This window comes from Squalius cephalus (assembly GCF_949319135.1).
Source record: "Squalius cephalus genome assembly, chromosome: 20".
NCBI lineage: Eukaryota > Metazoa > Chordata > Actinopteri > Cypriniformes > Leuciscidae > Squalius > Squalius cephalus.
Genome location: NC_137141.1, coordinates 30777637 through 30789651, shown reverse-complemented (window position 1 = coordinate 30789651; position 12015 = coordinate 30777637). Strand labels below are relative to the sequence as shown.

The window sequence follows — 12015 nt, the reverse complement described above, 5'->3', positions numbered from 1 at the left end:
CGATGTGTTCACGAGCATCCGCGCCGCGCAGCCACTGCGCAGGTCACGCGCACAGCTACAGGAGTGTTATTTTTTTTGCTACGGATTGGAATAGTAAAAGCACTTTATTTTTGGTGTTAAGGTAAGTAGGCTCAAATTAAATGGTGTAATGGATTTAGTTATTGATCTGATATCAAGGGTTGTAAGTCAAATCTTTGTCTATTTCTTTAAATATGTTCTATCCGTTACCCTGTATTTACATACTTCAAACTGACACTACGCAGCTCGTATTATTTTTCTGAATCGGGCCAAAATTCTGCAATTTATTCGCCACTGTTTATAATGTTTAACTGTATCATGGCTGATTACCGTACATTTTTAACATTACATCCTATATTCATTTTAATAACTAACTTTTTTCGCTGGCGAGGAATTAAGCATTCTAAGCAAAGTTTAGGAAATTAATGTGAATAATGGGATCTGATGACTTAAATTCAATTTCATGCATGTACAATCCAGTAAATTTCCATTGATGAATTTCAGTAGGAACACTTGTGGAAATAGAAATGCAAGTGACGTCACTATTGGAATACACTTAATTATAAGATAACGAAAAACAGTCAAATTTAAGAAAAATAACACAATTAATAAGTACATATATGACATATGATAAAATGTAATAAAGTAAATTAAATGTATTCAGTTATTTGAACTATAACCGTGCTTTGATGTTATTTGTGGAAAATAAAGAATGCTCTAGAAGCACCTCCGCCCCCAAAGCTCGCGCATCCACCCGCACAGTTTGTTATGTAAGGAATTTAGCGGTTAGCTTTGCATTGTCATTGACAGCCAAACAGCTAAATTATAGATTTAGATATTTTACTATATTTTCATACATTTGTTTCTTAAAATATCGCAGATTCTGTATTGTTAGTCGAGGCGGATACGCAGAAGCTGCTCTGCGCAACTGCTGCGCATAATTGACACACATGAGTCCTAGCCGGCATGAGCCGGAAGTATTCTGACGAACCACCCCAGGAGGAGGTTAGTAACTCATAAAATTGTTAATAAATAAACTTAAACCGCTTCAGTCCTTAACATATAACAAATGAACTTGTTATGTATGCCACGATGGCATTATTCTGTTAATATAACCCGGAATTGGCGTCATATGGAACTTTAACGCTACAAGAGCCTCGATTTGCATTATGTTGTTAGCTAACACTTCATATTTTTTAGATTGTCTTTATGCAAGTTACATCATACATAACATTCGCATTAAAATGTTTCTTCCACACACTAAAAAAACTAAACAAATGTTACTCTTACTAAGAGTAAAACGTACTTTGAGGAATGTAAGGCGTTAGCCAGTAGCATGACTGCACAGCGCTCGCGCCCCCTCAAGACCAGGTGACGTCAGGTGTTTATGAACATGCAGTTTGTCTGATACTGATATAGTCCATCCGCGGTTGTGTTTAGGGGATGGAGGTGGACTGTACGCCCGAGGAGCTGTGTAAGTGCTCGTATGAGGAGCGCTGTGTGGAGCTGGGAGAGGTGAAGGACATGAGGCTGGAGGCTGAGGCGGTGGTCAACGATGTGCTCTTCGCGGTCACAGACATGCACGTCTCTCGCAGTCTCACCAGCGGACTAGATGTGGCCTATATAAACGTGGAAATCAGAGAGGGAACCCGATACTGCCTAGAGCTCACCGAGGCGGGGTTAAGGGTGAGTGATAAAGTAGCATCTGTTCCACCCAAAAACAGCATTTACTCAATAATATTGAGTGTAATATTGACAATTTGATGTTTTTCCAAAAGGCGAAGATGGGGTCCAATTTCAGTCTAGGCCTCTACTTTCAAGTCAACATGAAATAAAATGACCATTCTTGTATTGGAGTGTTTATTTACACTAACTCCGCCTACTGTCTGGTTTGGGCCAGACAAAATTAGGGAAGATGCTGGATTATCATCAGCATCAAAACCAGAGTTCGAATCCGCCTTTTGCCCAACTCGCTCTTCTCCCTTTTCCCCTTTACATATCAGATCAGAAAGGCATTTATTTTCAATAAAAATGGAAATGAAGTGTCTAATGTGTGTTTAATAATAATGTGTTTATCAGTTAGGGGTAGGTGTAGGGAATTTTATTAAATGTAACCATTTAGACTCTAATGCATACTGTTTATGTACATCAACAATAGCATCTACCGCTATTTTATAAGTATAAATAGCATCTAACTATTATTTACACCTATTGCAATGAAAATCTGCTATTTTTACTTAGTGTAAATATAATCGAATGCTATTTGTGCACATAGCCTCTGCCGTATTATTTTGTTAAAGTGGAACATTGCAGTATTTATTTATAAATTATCTGTGCACTTCATTTTTTTATTCATGTGCCCTTGTAATCCAACGTTGATTCCCTGGAGGTTTGTGATTTAGCGGCTCCATGTCAACCCTTCTTGATAGTCTTGACAACTATCCTCTGCCACTCACACACACCAGACACGCATTAAAGTAAAGTAGGAGGAGCAACTTTTCTTTATTTACTGATTCAATGAGACACACGGGCGAGTGATGTATTCACGCAATTACCTGTAAAAACCATCCTGTCAGGTCTAAAATATAATCACTTATACTAGGCTTACCTTAGTGAACCAGGGTAGGACAAAAACAGGTTTTGGAAGAAGGATTGATGATGTATTGACTCATTTTTTTTAAACATTTTGTTAATTTTGAGGGGATAAAAAAAAGGATACATAGTGTACCTTTAAAACATTGTATCAGTTGGAGATATCAAACATTTTATTTTTTATAGAACTAAAAAATTGTCTAGCACCATTAATTCCCCTCAGAATACAAAATATCAAATAAATAGTGAAACAAAATACAGTACATTCATTTCTTTCTTTTAAATGTTCCACTCGATTTCGTCTGTCAGGTTTGACCGCTGCGGATCACAGAGATGAAAAGTGAGCAACACGAGATGGTTAACCTGTGGAATCTTGTGTTTGTCATTTGTCAGGTGGTGGGCTACATCTTTGATCAGGTGGACGAGGGCTTGAACACCCAGTATCATGAGACTGTTTACTCACTGCTGGATTCCCTCAGCCCTGGATATAGAGAAGCGTTTGGAAATGCTCTGCTACAGAGACTGGAGAGGCTCCAACAAAATGGACAGTGAGGGGTTCAGTATCGTTCAGAATATCTTTGCTTGCTAACGGTTCTATCAAGTCCTGTGCCGCTCTCAGCTTCAAGCATCAGTGGTACCTTTATCAGTTTTTAGCCTGTGATATGTTTTATCAGACCTTCTTGGTGTTAATTTGACAAACTGGCTTGCCTGTGATGTTTTAAAGTATTTTACTATTATTTAGAGAGGTATCATTGGAGGCAGTGCGAATACTGCGCCCAGATGAATACTCCGTTTTTTTTTTTTACGTTTATGCAAGTGAAATAACCCTCAGAAATAGCGATGTGCTGTTTCAAAGGCTATGGGTAATGGTTTGAACTAAAATCTTTTATGTTAACATACAAGTGATATGATTTTGTATTAACTGGGTCCTGCAAAATGAGTTTTTAGAGCTCCATACTGTACTTCCGTCAGCATGGTTCTTTAAAGTATTGTCATTAAAAACATATCAGATGCCTTACTACTTTCATTCAAATGTCTAGTTTAACCTGTCTACAGGATAGTGGTTGTCTGAAAAAAATATCCTGATACATTCACTTTCTTCTCTTCGCTTGCTATTGATGATGTATCAAACTCCATTTGTGACTGTAAGAATGTCTATTGCTTCCTTGTTTTCTTTCTCAATCTGTCAAAAACAGGAGAAAGGACTGATGAGCCAAAACATGGTGGTGATATCCATCCACCCCTTCCAAAAAAAAAGTGTTTTTGAAGAAAATGAAGACATTCGTCATGCGGTTTCTTAAAAAAGGTGCATTTTAGCACTGAAACCGAAGCTTTATACTTTTATTTATTTGAGTTGAGCAGAATCTTTTTCCTGCAATTACAGAACAGCATGTTTGTGTGGATGGCAATGCTCAGCTTTGTGTTGTAATGAGAGGGACATTTCCCTTGGTTTCCTATAGTTCTGTATCATATCAAATGATATGGCGTTTAAAAAAAAATTGAAATGATTTTTGTTTTTGGGATGAAAGTTTATACGTCATGTAGAACTATCGATTGACTGGTTAAAACGGCATCACTTATCGATACTGCGCAGAATTGCACTAAAGGTAAATAAGCAGCCATTTTCTGAATTTGTTTGAAAGGGCTGCGTAAAAATATGCTACAATGTTACATTCCGTTTCTTTTAAGTTTAGAACAGCATTTAAATCTTAAATAGATGCATACAGGAAGTTCTTGTATGATGGGTTTCTACCTCATGTTATTTTTTTATTTTGGCCATCTTTAGCATGCCTGTGAAACTGATGTGTGTTTCCAGCTGGTTTTGGATAATGGCCAATGAACACAAGTGGTCCTCTGGTTTTAAGAAATTCCTGTGAAACACAATACACTCTCTCTGTCCCAAAATAAAAGCATCCTAATAATTTAAAGAATGTTGGCTCAGACAACCAAGAGGAAAATGAGTATGAGAGTGTGATGTACATGGCACAAATAACTTCTGTACCTGAAAAAAAATGTTGCTTGCTTTTGTTTCCTTGTAATAAAAAGCACACATTCAGAAGTTACTGTGGTTCGGTGATTCAGTTTTGTTGCCATTTAGTCATATTCTGCTTGCTTGAGAATTTATTTAAAGGGATAGTTCACCCAAAAATGAAAATTCTGTCATTAATTACTCACCCTCATGTCGTTCCAAACCCATAAGACAATCATTCATCTTTGGAACACAAATATGGAATTTAATTAAATTTGAAATATTTCTGTCCCTCCATTGACACAATTACCACTTAAACCAGGGGTGCCCAATCCTGCTGCCGATCGACTGTCCTGCACAGTTCATCTCCAACCCTAATCAAACACACCTGTCTTTAATTTTCAAGTGATCCTGAAGACCTTAATTGGTTGCTTCAGGTGTGTTTGATTAGGGTTGGAGATGAACTGTGCAGGACAGTCGATCGGCAGGAGCAGGATTGGGCACCCCTGACTTAAACGCTTCAAAAAGTTCATAAAGGGATCATAAAACTAATCCATATGAATGGAGCGGTTTATTCCAAATTTTCTGAAGAGACACGATCGATGAACACTGAATTTAGGCTTTTATTCACATAAACATTCATCAACACATCAGTTGTGGTAAATGGAAGCTCAAGCATTTTTGTTTCCGTTTCTGTTCACTGATCAATGTTTATGTGAATAAAAGCTAAATTCAATCTGTTCATCATATAAATCGTGTCTTTTCAGAAAATTTGGACTGAACCGCTTGATTCATATGGATTATTTTACGATCTCTTCATGAACTTATTGAAGCTCAAAGTGAGAGTTGCATAGCTGTCAATGGAGAGACAGAAATATTTCAGATTTTATTAAAAATATCTTCATTTGTGTTTCTGAAGATGAACGGGACATCTTACGGGTTTGGAACGACGAGTAATTATGACAGAATTTTCGTTTTTGGGTGAACTAACCATTTAAAGACAACGGTGTTTCTTTTAGCAAGTTTCCAGTAAAATAATTGAGTAGACAAAGTTAACCAAATTATTGATAATGTTCAATATTTAAACCGTAAAAGTCAACCACACATTCTTCCTGATCATAATAAATGTATAACATATTGAAACATAATTTGACACAATTGACCTAGTAACCGCCAGCCCTCAAACACATGACCTCTCAACAGGAATATAAAAACTGCAGACTGAGAAAGCAGAACTGGAACTGAAGCAAGACACCTGACCCAGAAAGGAGAAACAGTGAACGGATCGCTTTAATAGACAAAACTTCAAATAAAAAGATCTTTAGCTGTAGAGACAGCACTGTCAGCTTTACATTGATTTGTTTGAGCCTTTTACACAAGATAGTATTATGTTTAACTGATTTACTTAAACTGGAATTCACTCTTGGCTAACCAGTTGAACACAAACACTAGATACAGTGTCCCCAGTGTTATGGAAATAATACTCTTAAAATCATCATAGAAGGGTGTGTAATGCATATATACAGGGTTCCTACATCTTACGACCAATTCCTTTTCAATTATTTTCTAGTCGTTCATGATTAAACCACAATAATAAAACAGAAATGTAAATAATTTATTACTATTATGGTTGTATTTTTTTAATGATGAATGACTAGAAAATAATAATCACTGGTCAAAAGGTGTAGGAATATTTGAATTTTGCCCTATTTTTACATTCTGAACACAAGAAAAGCAAAAATCATTGTTTACCATAAAAATAAAAAAAACGAGTTTACTTCAGTAACGTACATGTTAACGTTGCATGTAAAAAGTGGCTACATTCACCGATGTTTTAAGAAAAAAAAGCTCATTTTAAGATGCAATCTTTATTAAATATGCAGATTTAAAAATGCAAGTAAAAAGTTACCAATTGACAACTATTTGCTCAAGGGAAGTTTGATTAGAAACATTACAACACTGTAGCCACACAGCAGCTAGTGCACACTTGATTTAATCACCGGCACTGGCCACTTGTTTGTCAGAGTCTCGTTCTGGTGAATCATTGACGCAATTTAGCAACAAACTAGAATTAGGCAATGTTTGTAAAGTGGCACTGTGTGCATAGTCAAAGATAATGTTAAAATAACAAATCTGTCAGCGTTAGGAAAAAAAAAAGTAGTAGTATAAATCATAAAATCTCTGTCTACTAATATTAGATCTAAAAGGTCCATAGAAAAGTGTTTAGGCACAATTGTATCCCTTTGTAAGCGTTTTCATCTTGGCTTCAGTGTTGGCCTTCAGCTCACAATCTGAACTGGGAACTTGATGCAAAATAAATCTTTGTTGGAGTCGTCTCTTAATTCCCATTCCACAACCAGTCTAATCTAATAAACAAAGCAACAAAATAAGGAAGTGAATGCCTGTGACATTAAAGCACTGATCAGAACTAGAGATAGACGAGGAACTCAAACACTTACTGATGGATACTCGCTCTTGACGGGCAGCTGGTTGACGTAGCTGTACGTTTTTTGTGGAACAATGGGACACTGAATTCCAGACTTGCAACCATCTTCAACAGGGATTGGGAAGGGGACGGGGACGCCTGCGATCACTCCATGAACCACAGCTTTACTGGTCTGACTCGCAACACCTACGGGAGATACAAACAAGTTTTTGTTTTTCTAAATTAAGATTTGAGATGCTACTAGACATATAAAGCAACTCACCGCTGCTGAAGGTTACATTGACTGCATAGGACTGTCCCTTGTGAAGCTGGCATGGCTGTTGTGGGCAGGGCTCAATGTCAACTCCAACAACTTTTCCTTCTTCTGAACCTGTAAGGAAGAGGAAAGATTGAAAAAAGAAACAAAAACAATATAGATTATTCAATTTGTCAAAGGGATAGTTCACCCAAACTTGAAAATTCTGTCATAATTTACACTCAAGTTGTTCCAAACCAGAGTTTCTTTCTCCTGCTGAACACAAAAGCTGATATTTTGAAGAATGCTGCTAACCAGACGGTTGTTGGACCCCATTGACTTCCTTAATATGGGGTCCATCAACTGTTTAATAATCTGTATTGCTCAAATTATCTCCTTTTGAGTTCAGCACATGAAATTCATACAGGTGAAGGTGATTTTAATGACGACATAATTTTCATTTTAGTTAATAAACATGAGTACTTACCACAGTCCACAAATTTCACCGGCTCAGAATTAGTGTAGGCGAGAAAAGAGAGTAAAACAACGCAGAGCATTCTGTAACCCATGGTTCAGACGAATCCTGTGGAGAAACAACAAACTACCGTTAACATTACCTGACTTACAGAGAGCAACACACACAAGACCTTACATCGGGCAATCACATGACAGTCAATCTCTGCGTAGTTTCGGTAAACTTCCCCGTGAAGATGAATTTTACCGTTACTAATGAATACACAGAAAACTCACACAATACACTCAATTCAAACGTTAAAACACTTACAACTTATTTAATTGGTTTCTTACACACCAGTTCCTTCAGACCCCAGTTTGATACTACACCCTATTTCCTTGTCACGAGATCAGAATGACTCGTCCAATCAAATACTGTTTGTGTGGGCGTCTTTATGACGCACACGCCTTCTCGGTGAACTCTTAACCAATGGCAGTGACTCATGGAAATGTTCCGAATCAAGGAGAGCATTCTGTTGCCAGATATATCAAAACCACTCTTTCAGGCAACGATACAGAGAAGTAAACCAACACCAAAACGTTTCTTTCTATAAGTTGTTAATGGGTTATTCTTGAGTTGTGGAGGCAAGCGGTGTCCATCTGCTTTGAAACAGCTGAAATAAACTTTTAAAACCAATAAATCATAAAATGTTTGTATCTTTTCCGTAGGGTAAAAAAAAAAGTGCATTCTTAATAGTGTGGGGTTTTTTTTATACTAAGAGATATCCTGGTGTAAATGCAACAATATAACATTTTAACACAAAAAATGGCTGTTGTGAATATAGATTTAAGAATTAAAGCATTTTACAAATTCTACCTCTCATTTGCCACTCCAGTTAAATAATGACCCTGTTTGTATCAAATTAGCCAGTTTATGTCTTTGAGATACTTTACATACTTAAGAGTTAAAATCTGGCACATTTGAGGTATATTTGAGTCATAATTAAAGGTACAAATATCAGCTTATGAATTTTCTATATAAATAAGATTTATAATTTTATAATTTATAATAATAAATTATAATAGTTATTATTATTTACTATCTAAAATCCCTTTCGATAACAACTAACTAAGTCTTTATTTTTTACAAATTAACATGAATAACAAATAAAGGGTTTAACAACTGAACCTGGCAACCCATACTCTCTATAACTCTGCCATGCGCATGCGCAGTACAATCCGAGTTATAGAAGATGTCATTCGCCAGAAGACTGCTCATAAGCGCCCCTAAATCCGCGTCATTTCATCTTCTCAAGTATGCACAAATTAGCGAAATTATAGTGGTATATGTATTGTCTAATATAAATTGACTGTGTTGGTACCTGTTCATCGGTTAATAGCTATTGCAGGTATCTTAGCTAGCTAGCTAGCTAGCTTGAGAACAGTTGCGATTGAGCTAACGACACAGATGACAACATTTGCTAACTTTAAGTAGAACATGAACACTTATGGATGTCGACAAATAATCTCCACATGTAAATTATTTACGGTGAAATTACTCGTTTGTTGTCAGTTGCTTACAAACAATCTTCTCCGTTCTGTTACGCAGATTCTGCCAAAACTTAACTAAGCTTTAGTTTGTTTCCTAGTTATTTTGAAATGAAAATAGCCACAATACAAAGCTGTGGATATCGAAACTCGGTCAAGGGCATTGCGTGTACAGCAGTTCGGTGTGTCACGTGTGTTTGTTTTTGTCCAGTATTTCCTCGACACGAGTTCAGACCGCGAGAAGATGTTCAGCTCCTCTCAGCTGCACTGCGCATGCGCGCTACAGCAGCAGCCCACAGCAGCTACACTCAGCCAGCCCAGCTGATGACCTTCTTCTCAGTCAATCCTGTGTCAAGGTTTGAACTCACTGCACTTTATCCTATATACTTCAGTGATCACATTTTAGGCATTAACAAAAAAAAAAAAAAAAAAAAGAAAGAAAAAGCTTCATTCATACTTGACATGGACAACAACAAATATTTATAATAATCAAATCAAAATGTCTTTTTTTGTTATTCCTCCAGAGGCTTGCTGAGATTCTGGATAAGGGACAGTACCTGAGGATAGCAGTGGAGGGAGGGGGGTGTTCAGGATTCCAGTATAAATTCTTGGTGGATGCTGTTAGAAATGAAGATGATAGGTAATTAAACAAATCAGTTTGTTTGCACTTTTCTCTTGAAACAGGGCTTGAAAAACTTGAAAAGCAATTTTTTCCAACATAGAGTCAGTCAAAGGAGGCGCTTAGCTTGCTCAGAAACTCACCGACCTCAGGAGGTCAATATTATGTTATATTTGCATGCGTTTCATATGAGTTTTGCAAGTGACCATTTAAACCCATGATTTTGCTATTTTCTGGCAATAAACATTTAATAGACAAAGATGAGATAATCTAGGATTTAATTATTATCAGTTAAAATAAATAGTTATAGGGACTTTGATAATTTACTTTGATCATTTTAAATACGAAATCTTTAGTAACAAGGTTAATGCTGTAGAAAGAATCTGAACTGTTATAACATAATTACAAAATAAATTTTTTAATTTAGCAATTAAATTTAAATATATTTTTTAATTATTTTTTTTTATGTTAACATATTGTAATATTGTTTATTATTAGTTTGATTATTGGATAAGGATGTGAGAGTTCCATTTTAAGCATAAGGGTAGAGACTTCTAATCAATGTAAAACTTGCAACTTGTAAAACACAAAAGAAGATATTTTGAAGAATGTTGGTAACCAGACAGTTGACCAAGCCACTGACTTCCATAGTATTCTTTATTTTATTTTTCTCAACTATGGAAGTCAATGGCTACCATCAACTGTCTGGTTACCAACATTCTTCAAAATATCTTCTTTTGTGTTCAAAAGAAGAAGATAAAAACGTTTGGAACAACATGAGGGCGAGTAAATAATGACAGGATTTTCATTTTTGGGTGAACCATCCCTTTAATTGTATCTAGTTGATCTAAGATTTCTAATGGTTCTCTCTGTAAAGAACATGAGATTTGTGCCTTTGTTACCAAATACTGTTACTTTCAACACTGAACTGCTGAACAACAGCCGAAATGCATTCCTGTTATCACTGTAAAGATGCTTTGAAATACTTTGAGTACAGGGAAATACATACTCCAATATGGAGGTAATAATCTTTATTGTGTTTGTTTGTTGTAGGTTTATACTGTTCTTCGTTTACTGTACCTTCTCAAAGTCTATTTATTGTGTGTAGTTTTGTTAGTTCTTCTTTTATGTTGACTTTTTTTATGTTGACTCAACGAGCTTTGCTACAAAAATTTTAAATAATTGCAAATAAAACTTCAACTTGAAACAGTCTGTATTGTATAAAGCTATATATCAATAAAGGTGACTTGACCAAATCAAGTCTTAAGAGTTCATTCCACAGAAATCCAATATGGATGATTTTTAATGAAATTAATTTTTTACTTGTGTCTCCTTCTTTCCAGAGTGTTTGAGAAGAATGGAGTTGGGATAATAATCGACGTGGACAGTCTGGAGTTTGTGAAGGGATCCACTGTTGACTTCAGTCAGGAGCTCATCCGCTCTTCTTTCCAGGTGTTGAAGAACCCGCAGGCTGAACACGGCTGCTCGTGCGGCTCGTCCTTCTCTGTGAAGCTCTGACGCGCGCTCTCTCTCTCCAGCACAGCGGTTGTTAATGCATGTGGGCTATGTGCTTCTTTAAAACCTTACAAGTAGCTAATAACATGGGAGATTCTGATACACAGTATGTTTGAACTTATTGATATGACCACTGATGACATAACGAAAGAAAAGCAAAAATCAGAAACTACAGATGTTACTTTAGTGTGTTGTATATAAGGAAGATTGTAAATATGTTTTCGAATAAAGTTATAAGATGATATAATTTCCATTGCCTGTTGAGATTATTCTTAAATATTTAGAATATTCAGCCTGTAATTATGTGGTTTGAATCATGTGATCAATGAGATACAGCTCAGATTAAATGCAAGTAATGTGTATTTTGCATTAAATGATGGATTGATCAAAGAACTGAATTGAAAAGCATCCTGATTGCGTTATACAAATCAGTAAACTGCAGGTATCATATTATCTGGGTCATAAGGAAGTTTTGTATATCATGGTGTGCAATTATTTTCCTTTTTTTATGCTGACAAAGTCTTTCCCTTGAGAGATGATCAAAGCCAATAAACAGTGTCAAAAGATTTGAGAGGAATGTTCCTGGTTCAAAACAAGTTAAGAAAAGACCTTTGACTCAA

The 12015-nt window shown here is 36.1% G+C and overlaps 3 protein-coding genes across 4 annotated transcripts; 2 read left to right on the top strand and 1 right to left on the bottom strand.

Moving 5' to 3' along the window:
- Positions 1-30: 30 nt before the first annotated feature.
- On the top strand, positions 31-4686 carry gskip (gsk3b interacting protein). Of its 2 annotated transcripts, XM_079852502.1 has the most exons (4): positions 34-121; positions 899-1023; positions 1459-1704; positions 3004-4686. In XM_079852502.1, the coding sequence occupies exons 2-4, from the start codon at positions 985-987 to the stop codon at positions 3160-3162; spliced, it is 444 nt and encodes a 147-aa protein (XP_079708628.1). In that variant the 5' UTR covers positions 34-121; positions 899-984; the 3' UTR covers positions 3163-4686. The 2 variants fall into 2 exon arrangements, with proteins under 2 accessions (XP_079708629.1, XP_079708628.1); XM_079852503.1 differs by lacking the exon at positions 899-1023 and having other exon boundaries at positions 31-121.
- Positions 4687-6411: 1725 nt separating this feature from the next.
- On the bottom strand, positions 6412-8158 carry npc2.1 (NPC intracellular cholesterol transporter 2, tandem duplicate 1). Its single transcript, XM_079852498.1, has 5 exons — positions 8045-8158; positions 7748-7843; positions 7288-7395; positions 7039-7211; positions 6412-6945 (listed from the first exon to the last, which is right to left on the bottom strand). Exons 2-5 carry the CDS (start codon positions 7827-7829, stop codon positions 6859-6861), a joined length of 450 nt encoding a protein of 149 aa, XP_079708624.1. The 5' UTR covers positions 7830-7843; positions 8045-8158; the 3' UTR covers positions 6412-6858.
- A 769-nt stretch (positions 8159-8927) lies between these two features.
- On the top strand, positions 8928-11959 carry isca2 (iron-sulfur cluster assembly 2). The gene is made up of 4 exons (XM_079852495.1): positions 8928-9028; positions 9473-9617; positions 9786-9901; positions 11224-11959. Exons 1-4 carry the CDS (start codon positions 8967-8969, stop codon positions 11396-11398), a joined length of 498 nt encoding a protein of 165 aa, XP_079708621.1. The 5' UTR covers positions 8928-8966; the 3' UTR covers positions 11399-11959.
- The last annotated feature ends 56 nt before the right edge of the window (positions 11960-12015 follow it).